The 19,302-nt window shown below is 34.7% G+C and overlaps 1 protein-coding gene across 2 annotated transcripts in view; it reads left to right on the top strand.

Annotated features, from left to right (window-relative positions):
- EPHA6 (EPH receptor A6) overlaps nt 1–19,302 on the top strand; it is an 880,333-nt gene that overhangs the window by 773,008 nt on the left and 88,023 nt on the right. For both annotated transcript variants that reach the window (XM_047875260.1, XM_047875259.1), the window contains one exon: nt 5,176–5,385. In XM_047875260.1, coding sequence (XP_047731216.1) covers nt 5,176–5,385 — 210 coding nt within the window. The remainder of the gene's footprint in view (nt 1–5,175; nt 5,386–19,302) is intronic.

Genomic DNA, 19,302 nt, shown 5'->3' with positions numbered 1-19,302 from the left:
GTTTATGATTTAAAAAAAAAACTTTCAGTAAACTAGAAATAGAAGGAAAGTTCTTAAATTTAATAAAAACTGTCTACAAAAAAAACCTATAGTTATCATACTTAATGGTGAGAAACTTCAAGTTGTCCCACCAGGATCAGGAACAAGGCAAGTATGTCACTCTCACTACTCCTTTTGACTATCATACTGGAAGCAGTAGCTAATGTAAGAAGACAAGAAAAAGTGAGGAAAGTACACAGATTAGGAAGGAAAAAATAAAACTGTCTTTATTACAAATAACATATTGTCTATGTAGAAAATCTGACAAAACCTTGCAACCTGCAAGGTTGAAGAATACGAAGTTAATATACAATATATAAGTCAATTGCTTTCCTACATATCAGCAATGAACAAGTGGAATTTGAAATTAAAAACATATACCATTTACATTAGCACCCTCAAAATGAAAAACTTAGATATAAATCTAACAAAATATGTGCAATATCTGTATGAGGAAAACCTTAACTCTGATTAACAAAATCAAAGAAGAACTAAACATATGGAGAGATATAATGATTAAGGAAACTCAGTATTATTTAAATGTCACTTCTTTCCAACTTGATATATATTTTTAATGCAACCCAATAAAAATCCCAGTAAGTTATTTTGTGGACATCAACAAAGTGATTCTGAAGTTTATATGTAGAGGTAGAAGGCCTAGAATGGATAACACAATATCAAAAAAGAACAAACTCACAGGACTGGTACTACCTGACTTCAAGACTTATAAACAATAATCCAGACAGTGCGATATGGATGAAAGAATAGACAAACAGGCCAATGGAACAGAATAGAAAGTCTATAATAAACATAGTCAACTAGTCTTTGACAAAAGAGAAAAAGCAATACCATGGAGCAAACCTTGTCTTTTCAATAAGTGGTGCTGGAACAACGGGATATCCACATGCAAAAAATAAAAACAAACAAAAACCAAAATCAACAACAAAAGAACTAAACACAGAACCTTACACCCTTCACAAAAATTAAGGCAAAATGTATCACATACCTAAATGTTAAACACAAAATTATAATAATGCTAGAAGAGAACATAGAAAAACCTAGATGATATTGGATATGGCAAACACTTTTTAGATACAACTACAATGACACAATCCAAGAAAAAAATAATTGATGAGCTGGACTTCATTAAAATTTAAAACTTATGCTCTGCAAAAGATGATGTTAAGAGAATGAGAAGACAAGCCACAGACTGGGAGAAAATATTTGCAAAAGACACATCTGATAAAGGACTTGACTAAAATATACAAAGAACTCTTAAAATTCAACAACAAGAAAACCAGCCATTTAAAAAAATTTTTTTTCAACATTTATTTATTTTTGGGACAGAGAGAGACAGAGCATGAATGGGGGAGGGGCAGAGAGAGAGGGAGACACAGAATCGGAAACAGGCTCCAGGCTCTGAGCCATCAGCCCAGAGCCGAACACATCTGATAAAGGACTTGACTAAAATATACAAAGAACTCTTAAAATTCAACAACAAGAAAACCAGCCATTTAAAAAAATTTTTTTTCAACATTTATTTATTTTTGGGACAGAGAGAGACAGAGCATGAATGGGGGAGGGGCAGAGAGAGAGGGAGACACAGAATCGGAAACAGGCTCCAGGCTCTGAGCCATCAGCCCAGAGCCCGACGCGGGGCTCAAACTCGCCAACCGCGAGATCGTGACCTGGCTGAAGCAGGACGCTTAACCGACTGTGCCACCCAGGCGCCCCAAAAACCAGCCATTTTAAAAATGGACCAAAGGCCTTAACAGTCACGGCACCAAAGATATACAGATGGCAAATAAGCTTATGAAAGGATGCTTCACACTGTATGTCATCAGGAAAATGCAAACTGAAATAATGAGGTACCCCTATGCACCTATTAGAATGGCCCAAACTGGTAACACTGACACTAAATGTTGCTAAGGATGTGAAGCCACGCATTCATTGCTGGTAGGAATGCAAAATGGTACAGCCATTTTGGAAGATAGTTTGGGGGTCTCCTAACAAAACTAAACATATTCTTACTATATGATCCAGCTGTCACCCTCCCTGGCACTTAACCAAAGGAGTTTAAAGCTTGCATCCACATAAAAGCCTGCAACTACAAACATGCTATGAACACAGATGTTTATAGCAGCTTTATTTGTAATCGCCAAAACTTGGAAGCAACGAAGATGTCCTTCGTAAGTGAATGGATAAATTAAACTGTTATGCATCCAGACAAAGGAATTTTATTCAGCACTAAAAAGAATAGAGCCATCAAGCCATGAAAAACATGGAAGAATCTTAAATGCATATTATGAAGTGAAAGAAACCTATCTGCAAAGACTGCCTACTGTGTGATTCCACTATATGACATTCTAGAAAAGGCAAAACTATGAAGAAAGTAAAAGATCAGTGGTAGCCAAGGTTTGGAGATGGGGGAGGGAGGAGTGGTGGTGTTGGTGAATAGATGAAGCACAGAGGATTTTTAAGACAGTGAAAATACTCTGTATGAAACTATAATGTGTTTATGTCTTTATAAATTTGTCCAAATCTATAGAATGTAGAACACAAAGAATGAACCCTAATGCAAACCATGCATTTTGGATGATCGTGATGTATCAATGTAGGTTCATCAATTGTATCAAATGTACCATTCTGGTGGGGAATGATTTTGGGGGAAGTTATGCATATGCATGTGCAAAGGGCAGAAGATATATAGCAAATCTCTGTCTCTTCCTCTTAATTTTGCTGTGAACCTAAAAGTGCTCTAAAAAAGTAGTCTTTTTTTTTTTTTAAAGAAATAACTTGGTGCTTTGTGTCACTCTCAGAAAAGATAGGAAATTAAATTTCAACCTGGTATTAAATAAATTATTTCTTTTTATGATGTAAAGGTGTATGTTGCCCATTGATTTTTCAGGAAAGTGAGAGGAGAATTTCTGATATTAAATTAAATATTTATATTAAATATTAATTTATATTAAAATTATAAGAAATACATGTAATCGTAGTACTGTAAGGTTTTATGAAATAATAACTATTAAATTAAGTCAGGGGCTGTGCTATATGTTTTATATGTGATTCTCACTGCACCTCTGAGTTAGATTATTCTATTCTCATTGTAGAGATAAGAAAACTGAGGCATTCCTTAGTTTTCAGATGGTCCATTCACATTTCCTACCATGCAGAAATTCTACATTGATGAGAACTGTACCAGGCAACTTCATTTCTAATAGGTAAAAGAGCCACCTCTTTAAATGTAGTGTAATCCTTTCTAGGCTGAAAGAATTTATGCTTTGAATTCTATTCAGTGGCTTTGAGAGTCCTAATAGAGGAGAGGTAGGTAGTGTACATTATAGAAGAGGCAGATTTCATCTAATAGTGCACTGTCTAGGAAGATGGATTGGAAACATAAAGAGCTAATAACACCAAAGATTTTCTTTGCTAGGTTATCTTCTATACATTAATTATACAGAAGGACCTGCTCAAATGGATACTCTTGCTACATAGACTGTTTCTTTTGAGAGTTCTTTTCCTTACTCTGCACTTGAGTTGGGAGATATTATCAGAGAGCTATCAGGAAGATGAGTTGATATAAAGACAAAGTTTATTTCATTTGTAGTATAAGCTTATTCATTTAAGTGACGAATGAATCCTCATTGTATAGGATACTGTGTCACTGTGATATGGTCAGATCATCCCTGTATTTAAATCCACACTATAGTTCAAAATCAGGTAAAGGGGCGCCTGGGTGGCGCAGTCGGTTAAGTGTCTGACTTCAGCCAGGTCACGATCTCGCGGTCCGGGAGTTCGAGCCCCGCGTCGGGCTCTGGGCTGATGGCTCAGAGCCTGGAGCCTGTTTCCGATTCTGTGCCTCCCTCTCTCCCTGCCCCTCCCCCGTTCATGCTCTGTCTCTCTCTGTCCCAAAAATAAATTAAAAAAAAAAAATTAAAAAAAAATAAAAAAATAAAAAAAAAAAACAAAATCAGGTATCCATTAAAACTTGTTTAACTTTGCAAATTTTAAGATAACTCTTATTTATGCATCTGTCTCTTACTAGATATTCATTTTAATAACATTCATAAATAAATGTCACCTAATATATAAAACCAACTGGGAATTTTTCATGTTTCTCTATAACTCCTTTTAAGGCAACTATCTCCAAATAACTTTGTAGAGCAATATGTGTTATTTTCCAAACTTAAAATATTTTTATTTTATTTTTCTCTAATTTCTAGAGTATTGTTTGTATCTGACCTTATTGAGGCACACATCTTACATGGATGACAATTAGATTCTTTTCCTTTTTAAAAAAGCATGTTTCAGAAGTAGATCCCTCAGTGCCCCTTACATTCCTGAAATCATTGTTGCACTATATGCTAACTAATTTGGATGTAAATTTTTTTTAAAAAGCATGTTATTTTTAAATCAAATGAGAAGAAATAGCACAATCAAGGGATTGTCTGCTACATACCAGTGCTGTGCCTGGCTTGTTATTCATATGATTTTATTTAATCTTCCCACCTGGGCACTAAAATAGTCCTGATTTCAGTCAGTTGCCAACAACTTCCTTTCTATTTGCTCTATATAATGAAAGAATTGGAAAATCTCGTTATTTTCTGTTTGCATGTATTTTTTTCTCTCTTTTCCCATAGCTTCCCTAAACTTGTTTCTTGTTTAGGTAAACAAGTTTTCTTTTCTCTAGTAATCATTTCTTACTCATATTTCGAGTTTATCACACAGCTTTTATCCAAACCAAGGGGTTTTGCAGTCCTTCTGCCCACCCGAACTCACAACTATGGGAAGCAAATTCTATTCTCTGGGAGTCATTGCTGCTACCTAATTTGACTTCAGTCTCTCTTCTTAAAGTTTTTGAAATCTTTCTTTCTAGAAGTTAACTTGGTTGGTTCTCTTTTATCCTTTGTTCTCCTTTGTCACTTCCAGCTAGACTTTTTCCTTTCTTTTAAATGTCAAACAAATTCTTACATTTCATGATCAGCAAATTTGATTCTTATATTATTGGGTCCAGTAAAATAAATTCAAGGGTTTTACTTAATGATACACACACATGTATACACACATGCATGCAGGCACGCACACATGCTACATTAAAATAAATCAATGTAAACAATTGTAATTCTCTTTCAGAAACATGATGGCCATTTCACAGTCATCCAGTTGGTCGGTATGCTCCGAGGCATTGCATCAGGAATGAAGTATCTTTCTGATATGGGCTATGTTCATCGTGATCTAGCAGCTAGGAATATATTGGTCAACAGCAACTTAGTATGCAAAGTTTCCGATTTTGGTCTCTCCCGGGTACTGGAAGATGATCCAGAGGCTGCTTATACAACAACTGTAAGTTTGCATGTCCTTTTCCAATATATAGGTTGTTCACTTTTATTGTTTTTAATGTTATAAGAATAATCCTTTTTGGCTTTCCTGATTTTCTACTCACACCTCTCATTTTCACAATTTAACATCATTATTTAATTGAGAAATAATTGCTTTATCTGAGTGCCTGGTTTAAAAACAAAAACAAAAACACCTTCTTATATTTAACTGTTTTCTTTCTTTCATTGTACTGGACTTTAATATCATGCTTGAGTTCCATGTCATGACTGCCTTTACAACAAATCTTCCTTTTCCCAAGGCATTTTTGATGTTTAATAATTATTTCCTAAATGGAGTTCTATACAGGACAATGGTGAATCAATTAAGTCAGTGATAGTGAAGAAACAATGGTTATGAAATTACTTTTTTTTTGCCCTCACAACAAATGTTATGGATTGATCTGATCATACTTAAAGATGAACAAGATAGGTTTCTCTAGAGATACATAAGTACCCTCTAAACTTTTTTCTGACTGATGCTTGGGAATTGTGCGAGCAAGAAGAATAGGCTAAAGCTTTAGAACCAAACTATCATTGTAGATTATATGACCTCAACTTAATTCATTAATAGTTTAAGCATTTCTGAATGCCCCAAAACCAGTTAATTCCACCAACCTTTTTGATTATTGTTTCAATGATTTCAGGCTCAAAGTCTTTCTTCAGCTATCTTAAACGTAATAATTTGTAAAACTATACTATATGTTGTTCTTTTTTAAACAAAACCTTCACCATTGACTTGGCAGTCACCTTCAATGAAAAGTAAGTCAGTAAAATTATTCAAGTTGTTTTTATCCTCTCCTCTTTTCTCTAACCTTACACATTATTTTAAAAGAGGCAAATCCATTATTTAGCTCCTTTCTATCTCATTTTCTATGAGTTTTTTGGAAACATCACTGTATTCAATTACTCCAGAAGGGATGCAAGTTTAATATTATGAATGAAGCATATTATGCCCTTACCATATTTACAGTGTAAAATGCTCTATATCACTTTATTGATGATATTTTCATTATTTTCTAAGCAAAATGAATTAATCTCTTAGAGCCTGACATATAAGGTAGCAATATCTATTTATCTTTTAATTTGACCAAAAGCCTTCATAAAAATAAAAATCTATCATGTCTCAAAATAAATTGTTCGTTTCAAAAAAGAAGTATTTTCTTTTTTTTTTTCAAAAAAATTTTAATGTTTATTTTATGATTGAGGGAGACAGAGTGTGACTGGGGGAGGGGCAGAGAGAGAGGGAGACACTGAAGCCAAAGCAGGCTCCAGGCTCTGAGCTGTCAGGGTAAAACCACGAACTGTGAGATCATTACCTAAACCGAAGTCGGATACTTAACTGACTGAGCCAACCAGGTGCCCTAAAAGCAGTATTTTCCAACTCTGTTTTCTAATTGGAAGATGTCATACATTTTTCTTTTTTTTCAAGGCTTTTCTCTTCTTTTTATTGATGAATAGCTTGAAGCTACTTTTCAAGTTACAGAACAGTGTAGATAAGATTTTTCTATTATGTATATTATTTTCAACCTTGGAGAATGGTGTTTAAAATTATTATATAAATACTATGCAATATATGAGGCGCCTGGGTGGCTCAGTCAGTTAAGCGTCCAACTTTGGCTCAAGTCATGATCTCTTGGTCCATGAGTTTGAGCCCCACGTCAGGCTGTATAGTGACAGCTTGGAGCCTGGAGCTTGCTTTGGATTCTTTGTCTCCCTCTCTTTCTGCCCCTCCCCCCTCATGCTCTGTGTCTCTCTCTCAAAAATAATAAACATTAAAAACATTTTTAAAAATATTATGCAATATAATATTTATAAAAATTCCAACAAATGTGATCTACTAAAAGAACAAAATGATACAGGAAATAAAGAATAAAATAGGAAATAACTACTAGACTCTTTGTATGCCTATATGATATACTTGAAATCCTTATTAAATAATATTTTAACTACTTTTTAAAATGGGAAGCTCATAATTAAATTTAAGGTACTAATAAAATTGGCAGGGTCCCCCAAATTTTGAAGCATATATAGGTTTTATTGTGTCAGATTTGAAATCCAGATTCCAAGCATGTTCTTCTGTCTTACATGATTTTAGAGACTGGAACAATGCTATTATAATTTAATCTGACTACAGAATTAAACATCAAGTTAGGTAACTAGAATATTAATTCTCCAAAAGTGCCTCTTAGAAGCTATAGATTATGTCTCAATTAAGAAATAAATTTCTGAATTTAAGAGGTATCAGTTGAATGATAAATAATGTGATTCAGTACTTTTTATTGTTTTTAATGCCAGTTTAATTAATGTACAGTGTTATATTAGTTTCATGTATACAATACAGTGACTCAACAATTCTGTACATTACTCAGGGCTCATCACATAAGTGTACCCTTAATCACCTTCACCTATTTCACCCATTCCCCCAGCCACCTCCCCTTTGACAACCACCAGTTTGTTCTCTATAGTTAAGACTCTGGTGTTTTTTTTTTCTCTCTTTTCCTTTGTTTGTTTGCTTTGTTTCTTAAATTCCACATATGAGTGAAATCATATGGCATTTGTCTTTCTCTGACTGATTTATTTCACTTAGCATTATACCTTCTAGATTCATCATGTTGTTGCAAATGGCAAGATTTCCTTCTTTTTATGGCTGAGTAATATTCCATTGTCTGTATATACCACACCTTCTTTATCCATTCATCTACCATTGGACATTTGGGTTGCTTCTTGGCTATTTTAATTAATGCTGCAGTAAACACAGGGGTTCATATATCTTTTCAAATTAGTGTTTTAATATTCTTTGGGTAAATACCCATTAGTGAAATTACTGGATCATATGGTATTTCTGTTTTTAATTTTTTGAGGAAACTCCATACTGTTTCCCACAGTGGCTGCACCACTTGCATTCCCACCAACAGTACACAATGGTTCCTTTCTCTCCACATCCTCGCCAACACCTATTGTTGTGTATTTGTTTCTTATGTATTTGATTTTAGTCGCTTTGATAGTTGTGAGGTGATCTTATTATGGTTTTGATTTGCATTTCCCTGATGATGAATGATGTAGAGTATCTTTTAACGTGTCTGTTGGCCATCTGTATATCTTCTTTGGAGAAATGTCTGTTCATGTCTTCTACTCATTTTTAATTGGATTATTTGGGGTTTTTTTTAGATGTTGAGTCCTTTAAGTTTTTTATATATTTTGGAAACTAACCCCTTATCAGACATATCATTTGAAAATATTTTCTCCCACTCAGTAGGTTGTATTTTTGTTTTGTTGATTATTTCCTTTACTGTGCAGTAGCTTTTTATTTTGATATAGTCCCAATAGTTTAATTTTGCTTTTGTTTCCTTTGCCTTGGGAGACATATCTAGAAAAATGTTGCTGTGGCCAATGCCAAAGAATTATATCTGTGCTCTCTTCTAGGATTTTTATGGTTTCAGATCTCACATTTAAGTCTTTAAGCCATTTTAAGTTTATTTTGTGTATGGTGTAAGAAAGTGGTCCAGTTTCACTCTTTTGCATATAGCTGTTCAGGTTTTCCAACATCATTGTTGAAGGGATTGTGATTAAGGCCTTTTTTTTTTTTTTAATCTCAGAAATACCTAACTCTTCAAAGGCTCCTGGGGTACAAAATATCATACTGATTACCTCAGTTTATAATCAATATGGCCATTTTAAAGTAAAACACCAGCATTCTTGCCTTCAAAGAGTTTACCCTTTTACAGGGTAGACTCATGCTTTCTTGTTATTCAGAGCATTAATTGTCGACATATAGGTCTAAAAAGAAATATGGAAGTACCAAAAAGCAGAATTCTGGAGAAGACTTTACAAAAAATTAAAATTTGAACCAAATGTTAAAAAATTTCACTAGGCAGATTGTTGGGGAATTGAGATAGAGGAAACAAAAAGAGGAAAAAGATATGGAAATTTGTGGAAGTGAATGGATGTGCTGATGGAAATGTGGACAGTTTAGAATGGAGAGGAGCAGTGGACAACCCAGGTTTCTTAGGAATAATTGTGAAGGTAGGTGGGTGGCACTTCAAAAATTTGAAGGTTTTCTATTAAAATTAAGAGACACTGATTTATTTAAATAGGGGAATAACAAAATACATGTATGTCTTATGAGATTATTGACAACAGTGTGAAGGAGGAAAGGATTGAAGGACAGGAAGACTGGTTATAGGAAACAAGTTAAGGCATTATTGCTGTAGACCAGAAAGGCCATATGGCTTTAAATTAGGGCAGTAGCAATTGGAATAAAGAGCAGAGTAGAGAATTGAAAATTATTATGATGATGATACAATTTACAAGACTCAGTAACTAATTAGATATGAATTATAAGGAGGAAGAAGGATTTAAAAATGACACCAATAATTCTAGATTGAACAACTAGTTGAATGGCGACAACATTAATCAAGACAGAGAATCTCTATTAGAGATGGCCGTTAACGGCATTAGATTACAAAGCAAAATTATAGCAAAGGGTCACAGGCACTCTGTTTCAAAGTCGTCAGGGTAATGTGAGATTGAGCATTGGCATTCTGTTGCAATTGCATGTCACATTTTTAGGACTTTATATAAATTACTTAGTCCCCAAATTCTTTCTGTATTTCCTATTAAAAGGAATGAGATTCTTAGAAAACTCTACTGCCTAGTGAAGATATACCTAAATTCAAGCACATCCTGTATAATAAAATACAGAAGGATGGTTATTTATATGAAGTTATTCTTTGTTTTTATAAAAACACTTACATGAAAATAACTTTAAAGAGCATGCTCCATTGATACATTTTTAAAAATATGATTTTATTTTTTTAAGTGTTACCTGTATATAACTTTCATAGAATATATCTTTTACCTTAAATGATTTTGATTTTTTTCTCTTATGTGTAACTATAATTGTTACTTCCTTATTATTTATAAATGTTTTTATAATCAGCATCAGAAGTGTTTGGAAAGGAAGGCTTGTGAAGTGTTTTAAAAACAGGGGCACCTGGGTGGTTCAGTCGGTTAGGCTGTGCAACTTCAGCTCAGGTCATGATCTCGCAGTTTGTGAGTTTGAGCACTACATCCGTTGGGCTCTGTGGTGACAGCTCAGAGCCTGGAGCTTGTTTCAGATTCTGTGTCTCCCTCTCTCTCTGCCCTTCACCCATTCGTGCGTGAGCACGCACGTGCGCACTCTCTCTCTCTCTCTCTCTCTTTCTCTTTCTCTCTGAAAAAAAAAACATTAAAATAAATTAAAATTAAAAAAAAAACAGGGAGACATCATAGATGAGTATTTTTTTTGTAATCGTCAGGAAAACAATTCTTGGAATATAAGTATGCTACATGGAAACTATCCCTTCCTAATGAAAATAGGAGCAGAATAAATAGACATTTTCCATTAAGATGACTTTACCAATTTAGAGAGCCACATACCACAGCAAAGAGCAGTAAGAACTGGTAAACAGACAGGCTGGAAAGATAGAGTGACCCGTGTGATTCCAGTACTGACCATAGCACTGAACTTACTGATCAGCATGTAGCAGACGAGCAGAATGACCATTGGAGCCAGTGTGACCAGACCAGAAAGAGATGTGACAAGAGAGATTACTTTGCCAACAACTAGTAACAATTATTCTAGTGCCTTATTTAGAAGATATATACGTGTAAAAAAAAAGCAGAAGAAGATATATACATGTAGTATATAAGACCATATTATCTACATTATAAAACACTAAGGTAAATAAAGGAATGAGAGTTATGACAAATACAAGTAGAAATTTTAGTATGTCTTCCTATAACTTAAGAATGTTTTGATGTTCTGCTTCAGATCTAAGACCTATTCATTCAGCATGTACTCCACGGAATTTATTATAGAGTTACCACATTCAAGGTCCTATTCCTTTGGAGAGCCAATAACCAAAAATCAAGGGATTCTTGAGAATGGATAAATGATAACACAGAGAGGGGACCAAGAGTAACCAAATATAGTAAAACATAATAAAACCAATAAGTGTGCAGACACCAAGAAGGGGCAATGCAGAACTAAAAGTGCCAGTAGTAGTAGGAGAATTTCCTGGTAAGCCCTGTGCGAAAATACATCAAGCCTTTGCAAAGGGACATTGAGAACTGATAATTTAATGAAAACCAAGAAATGTGCATGGGAGCTAAAGCTAGGACAAAAATGCCAAAAAATGGGATCTAGACAAGGACTGAGGCCTTTTGTTTACATGCTAACCTTACCAGGCACTTAGTAAGGAGAGATTGGTGAATGATTATGAACCCCACCTGACAATACATGTACAATTATTGATATATGGCTGACTTAATCATACAATATTTACTGAGTTTGAATTGTTCTCATTTGATTACATGGTTTTCTGTCTGTTTATAATTTAGATGCTAAGAAATCTCTCTTTTCTGAATCTTGACACACATTCACATGGACAATGTTTTATATCCAATTCCATGGGAGGGACTCTCTCTCTCATTGGAATATTGCTAAGCAACCAGTCTTAAACTTACCTTGAAAATGTTAGGACTCATTGTTCTCGTTTATGGAAATGATGTCCTATTTACCTGAAAAGAACATTCAAAGATATATTATGGCTCACACTTGCCTGTTTCAAGAGATAAATTTTATTTAAAATACAATGGCAGTCACTGTACAGATTTTTTCAACTATAATGATTACTTTTTTTATACTTTAAAGATCAAAACAAAATGGAAGAATTATTTTATCACCATATCTGCTAAAAATTCTAAAACTCTTTGATTCTAACTTTAAATTGTGTTCATTTTATGTTATCCACGGCAAACTTTGCTTTTTCCTTCAAGAGCAGCAATTCCATATGAATATTACTTTCTTAGTGGAAATATGGACACTCACAACTGACAGCACATAATCTGCATAATCACAATTCTGTTAACATCTTAATTCTATTTACTTTGCTTTCATAAGACCTCTTCCAAGCTCCACCTCTTAACTTCCCCTCTTCTACATAAGGTATAAGAGAAGTCAGATCTATCAATCTAAAAAGTCATGGTCTATACCCAACATGGAGCTAATTATAGCAAATAATGGAGCAGCAGGAGGGGGACTTATTTACATGTGTATGCCAAAGTCGAGGGGAAATCTACCCAAGCTCCCTCCTTTACCTAATTCAAGTGCTTATAAATTGGCTTGACTTTCTGAAGGGAATTTTTGAATGTTGAATATGTCCACCTTTAAGAATAAATATTTTCAGTAAAGGTAAGATAAAAATTATTTTAGATCATTCACTATTCTGCCTTTAAGTACTTTAACATGAGTAATTAAGTTTCACCTGGAGATTATGCTGAACCTGCTAATAAAACATACTCAGAATTTTCATTTATTTTCTGTATACTTTAAATAAAAGAGTTACAGTAAAAAGTTTTGCAGTAAAAAAATTTTTACATATTTTTATTTAAAATCTTATAATATCTGGGGCACCAGTCGGTTAAGCCTCTGACTTCAGCTCAGGTCATGATCTCACTGTTTGAGAGTTCAAGCCCCACGTCAGGCTCTGTGCTGACAGCTCAGAGCCTGGAGCCTGCTTCAGATTCTGTGTTTCCCACACTCTCTGCCCCTCTACTGGTCGCTCTCTCTCTCTCTCTCTCAAAAATAAATAAACATTAAAAAATTTTAAATCTTATATCTGATGCACTGAATAAAAGAACTCTCACTGAGAAATGTTTCTAATTTCTTAGATTTTGAAAAATGAAACTTTATGTTTAGGTATCCTACTAGTGTTTCAAGTCACTGATGGTAGAGGTGACATTGTACTAAGATATAGCATTTGGTAAGATGCATGTTACACTAAGTCTACCTTAAGTGAACCAGAAGAATGATTTTTTTTTCAATTGCTCCTTCAGATTTAGCCAAGCTAAAAATGGAGGCGGTATGACTGTTTCAAGCAGAAAGGCAGATTCTTGGAGTGCCTGGGTGGCTCAGTCGGTTGGGCATCCGACTTCGGCTCAGGTCATGATCTCACAGTTCGTGGGTTTGAGCCCCAGGTTGGGCTCTGTGCTGACAGCTCAGAGCCTGGAGCCTGCTTTGGATTCTGTGTCCACCTCTCTCTCTGCTCCTCCCCCACTCATGCCCTGTCTCTCTCTCTCTGTCAAAAATAAATAAACATTAAAAAATTTAAAAAAAAAACAAAGGCAGACTCTTATCTTAGGTGGATGACCATGAAGCCTAGTAGTCCCCAAAAGCTACATCTAATAACATAAATAGAATATGAGGACAGGCACCTGCACAAAATTCACTGAAAAATTAAAGTAAGGGAAATGACAGTTTCTTCTAGGCAAATGTAAATTCAGCAGCCTAGGTGAATGTAAATACTTTTTATAAAGGGAAAAGGTAAGAAAAATAGCAATGTTATCAGAATGCTGTATGTGAAGATTTAAATAACTTATTTTTCAATAAAATGGTGGTGAACAAATAAATCTTGGAAGAATGAAAAACAATGAAATCCCGGTGAGAGGAACCAAATTCGTCACTAAGAAAGGAATTATACAGTTTGGGGAAAACAAAAGAATGACTCCTCACACACTATGATAGCACTCAGTCAAAATCAGTCTGATATATAGACCATTATAATGAGCTGAAGAGAAAGAAATCAATGTGTCATATTAGGTTTCCTAATTTCAAAGGAAAAATGTGCCCTTGAACCAGCAAGTATCTCATGGACTAATTCGTAAGAAGAAAGTCTAATAGTTTTTATTCATCTTTGTCAATATAAACTTTCTGTAAAGGGAATTCTAATGATCTAATGTGTGGAAGCTGTATTCTCCAAAATGAACGTCTCTGCACTCTGAGGCCAAATGCCAGAAAGCAAATCCACAACAGTGGGGACGAAAGGGCAACAAAGCTTTATACTAAACCAAAGAGAGCATGTGTTCAATGCAAAGCAAGAGTCCTCTTCAATAACTGTTCAAGAGGTGAACACTACACACACCAGCTTGGATCACAGACTGAGAGACCCAAACTCTTAATGGTAGTTGTCAGCACAGAACTTCTTTGAACTGTGCTACTTGAGTGAACTGATAACAGCAGATGTTGAGCATAATATGGAAATGGGAATCAAAAGCAGATGAACATAAGAGAAGGGAAGCAAAATAACATAAAAACAGGGATGGAAGACAAAACATAGGAGACTCTTAAATACAGAGAACAAACTGAGGGTTGCCGGAGGGGCTGTGGGTGGGGGATGGGCTAAATGGGTAAGGGGCATTAAGGAAGACAGTTGTTGGGATGAGCACTGGATTTTACACATAGGGGGTGAATCACTGGAATCTATTCCTGAAATCATTATTGCACATATGCTAACTAACTTGAATGTAAAAATCAATCAATCAATAAAATACCAGAGAAAATTAGTATCTAAAGAGCCATTTCCTGAAAAAGCTTCATTTCTGAAGCATAGGAAACAACAGTTTGTGATCATTACAGAGTTCTTTGTAGAAAAACAAATGAAAAAGATTTGAAGATTACCATCATACACAGAAGAGAAAAGTACTGAACAAACAGCTCTATCAGAAATCTGGAAGATAGAGAGGACCATCTAGCTAAGTCATACATCCCATTAAGAAGCCAAGCCATGCTTTGGGAAAATCTCCATTTACCATTTGTGCAAATCATCTACAAAAACAAGCCCTTTGTCTTTCTAGAATGCATTTAATTTTTTTTGTTGTTTTGTTTATTTATTTTTGAGAGACAGAGAGATAGAGCACGAGCAGAGGAGGGGCAGAGGAGGAGCAGAGGAGGGGCAGAGAGAGAGGGAGACAGAATCTGAGTCAGGTTCCAGGCTCTGACCTGTCAGTACAGAGCCCAACACGGGGCTTGAACTCATGGACTGCGAGATCATGACCTGAGCCGAAGTCGGAGGCTTAACCAATTAACCCACCCAGGCACCCCAGTCTAAAATGCATTTTAAAGAAAAGAAGCTAAGGCCTTAGACCTGGAAGGGCATTATTGAAGATGAGACCACTAAGAAACTTTCTGCTTAGTACTCAAAGTTTGGTGTGTGACTTTCAGGTAATTTGTTTTATTTGTTAAAGTAATGAATTCCTTTAGATTTGTGTAAAACCCTGGAGAACAGATTTATCATTTACATTTTTGAAAGGATTTCCAGAACTTAAGACAATATGCTATTTAATAGCTGCTTTATTAATTGCTGATAACTAAACCAATAAGAAAAGGGTAGAAAGTAACTGAAACTATAACATTTTTCCATAAAATTACATTTATTTCTTCTCTAATATCACTGTTAATCACAACCCATCAAATAAATAAGCCTAAAATAATCCTTAATGCATCAGAAAGAAATGAAAAAATTGCATTACAAAGCAACAAATGTAGCATATATTGAAGCATTTACAACAATGAGTCACAGGGAAAAATTCTGTTTTAAAGTCTGTGAACACATACTGTCAAAAGCTTTGAGCACAAAAGTATGCCTACAGCATAGATAAGATACAAGACAAATAGTTCATAAAATCACATAATACATAAAATTTTAATCCCTGCAATCATCTGACATACATCCAGTCCTTCTAACCTAACTGGTAATCAATGAGGAATAATCAAATGCTGAAAAGTATTCAGCATACACCTGATGATTAACCAAGAACCACAGCAAATACCAAGTGCTGTTTTTTTTGTGTGTTGGCAACATCCAACACTGTCTAATTCAGAGTTAGTCTCCCTGCTCCCAGTGATTTTAGAACAAACCCAAACCAAATTGATTTACTGAGAAAGATCAATCAGCAGATGTTCAGCAAGCAGAAAGTACAGTGCTCACTGGCCCATCTTGCTTGTGCAGAAAAAGATGAAGTAAGACAATGAACACAAAGCTGCTGACTTCAAACCTAGAGCTTCAAAGATATCACCTGAAGAAACAGTCATTATTAATGCTTAATTGCGAGTTCCACTTCTGATGTTGAAATAATGCTTTTTGTTGTTGTTGGCAATACAAATTGGAAAGAAGAACATTATAAATAAATGTGGTAAAAATCACATCAAAGCTCTGTGGAAAAGCTTACTTATTCCCAGTATAAAAAGCTTCATGTCAATAGCAAAGAAATTGAAAAAGGTTATCAGTTATTTATACTGTCAGTAGTCAACCCTGCTAGCTACCTATTAAACATCTCTTGTCATCTCTTTCTTGCTAATAAAATCTTTAAGTTTGGATGTTTGTAATGAGCTCAGATCTAATAAAATCATGATTTATATAAGCCAGTTATATTTATACCATTGTCCTCTGACACTTACATTTTACACTTTTGTCACTTAGAAGTAAAGGAAAGTGAGAAGCACAACTTCTAGAAAATTTTCTGGTTGAGGTCTATCCGAAATAATATTGACTAAAGAGCTGTCTAATACTGGCCCTTACTTTCCTTTATTTCCTTGGATATATTTTGGAAAGACAGCACTTAAAGCTGTGACAGCCATCTTTCATACATGAAGCAACAAGCCGAAGGAGACAAACCCAAAGCTGAGGATGGCCAAGGAGGAAAATTCAAAAAAACCTAGTTCATGATGCAGGGATATAGTACAGTACTAGAGCATTTGACGACAGAGATCCTGGTTCTCTGATTAAATCGTTGCACTTCTGCTCAATACAACGATTTATAGTGTACAAGTGGAAACCACTTACTCCATATTTGCTTATAATTTAATTAAATGTCATATTTGCTTGAGTTCCTGAGAATTTCACATCTATAACTCTATGACTTGGAATCCAAAGACATTCTTATATAGTAATCAATAAATAGAAGGGGTGCCCAGCTAGCTCAGTTGGTTAAGTGACCGACTTCGGCTCAGGGCATGATCTCACTGTTTGTGAGTTCAAGCCCCACATCGGGCTCTGTGCTGACAGGTCAAAGCCTGGAGCCCACTTCCGATTCTGTGTCTCCCTCTGTCTTTGTCCCTTGTCTGCTTGCATTCTGTCTCTCCCCTTCAAAATCAATAAATACTAAAAATTAAAAAAAAATTATGTTATGAAAAAGTAAAAAATAAATAAATAGAAAACCTCCATATTAATAGAGGATATAAATAGAAAAATTCAAAATGAAAGTTTGAGTAAAATATCACCTTAGTCATACAAACTAACAAGACTAAGAAGACTGTAAATGTACAGTTAGTCTGAAGATGCAGTTATCATAATTTATTCATTTAACATATATTTCTTAATATTATTAAGCAACAAGTTGGATAATGAAACTAAAAGTGCTTAGAATCTGAGGAGAGAACAGACATTAAATATTTATGCTAGTGAATGTATTGTTAAAATCTGAGATTTATACAGCACATGTGTACTGAGTGCCAACTATGTGCCACATACTGTTCTGGGCACTGGAGATATTCCAATAAACAAGCTTTTCTCATGGAGTTTACAGTATTGAGCATGGTGGGAATAAAAATAATTGTTATATAAAAATAATAAAGTTATTTTTTAACTGAATCTCAATCTCAGATAATGATAAATACTGGATATATAATATTTTTTTATAATTATTTTTTAAATAAAAGGGAGTAGCTACCTTGGAAGGTATGTTCAGGAAGTACCTCTTTAATGAGATGGTATTTGAAATGAGACCTGAAAGTTATAAAGGTACACGCCAAGAAAAGATCTGAAGTCAAATGTTCTAATATGAAAACAAATATAGATCCTAAGGTAAGGACAAGCTTGGCATATCTTAAGAGTAGGAATAAGTCCAGGATAGCTGACACATTGAGGGATTAGTAGGAAATGAGGACAGAGGGGCCAAATCCTGCAGAAACACAAAGGTCATGGAAAGAAGTAGATATTTTATTCTAATTGCAAAGGGAACTCATTGGAAGATTTTAAGCCGGTGATGACATAACAGAATTTGTGTTTTTAAGAGCTCACTCTGGCTGATATGTTGAGAATGAATTAATTGTAGAGGGTCAATGAGAGAGATAGCAAGGAGACTCATTCACCCCACCCTAGACAGGAAACAATGGCAGCTTGGTGGAAACTGGCAATAGAGAAAATAAAGAGTGGTGGGGAGATTTGGGACATCTTGTGTCAATAGCTTTGCCTAGATGTGTGTGTGTGTGTGTGTGTGTGTGTGTGTGTGTGTGTGTGTTTTAAACAAATGAAGTTGAGGCCCAAAGAAATTAAGTGGTATGCACAGCTCACATGGTTCTTCCATTGGAAATGGTGTCATTTAACCATTGTAGTAATGACAATGTTAAGGGAGAGTGTCTCACAATTGAATCTTCCTCCTCCTCCTCTTCCAATACTTCCCTTTGAAAATTCTCTTCTATCATTTGCAAACTCCCTTCCATCTCTCACCTCTGAGTCCCATGCAGAAGGCAATAGATAGTAGTAGTTGAAAGTCTTGAAGATTGAGAAATAAAAAGATTGATCTCTTAGTCTTTGGTGATGTATATTTTGCTTACTGAACTTTTAAAATTATGCTGTGATGATAATTTACTTTTATGATAAAAGATATATATATATGTATATGTATATATATATATATATATATATATATATATATATATATATATAAAATAAAAATAGAGAAATAGCTCCTAGCAGAGCTCCAAGATATCCTTCTGACCAGTATATATAACATTTCACCTTGGTATTAATCAGTGACTAAAAAACACGTTTATGTAATTGTTTTAATGCAACTTCTCCAATCAAAAAAATGGCTCAAGGTCATTTCACTGTACTACATTTATTTTTAAATGAAAGATAAGAGTAAGGAAATGAACATTACCATTACTGATTTTTAAAATGGAATTCTGGGCAATAGTCCAAGAAACCTCAGATTCTTCCTCAGAATTTCAATTCAATACCTATCCCTCATTGTCACTCCAGGGCCTACCATTAAGACCCAC

Source organism: Prionailurus viverrinus, chromosome C2 (assembly GCF_022837055.1).
Source record: "Prionailurus viverrinus isolate Anna chromosome C2, UM_Priviv_1.0, whole genome shotgun sequence".
Classification (NCBI taxonomy): domain Eukaryota; kingdom Metazoa; phylum Chordata; class Mammalia; order Carnivora; family Felidae; genus Prionailurus; species Prionailurus viverrinus.
This window is presented reverse-complemented; position numbering and strand designations above follow the sequence as displayed.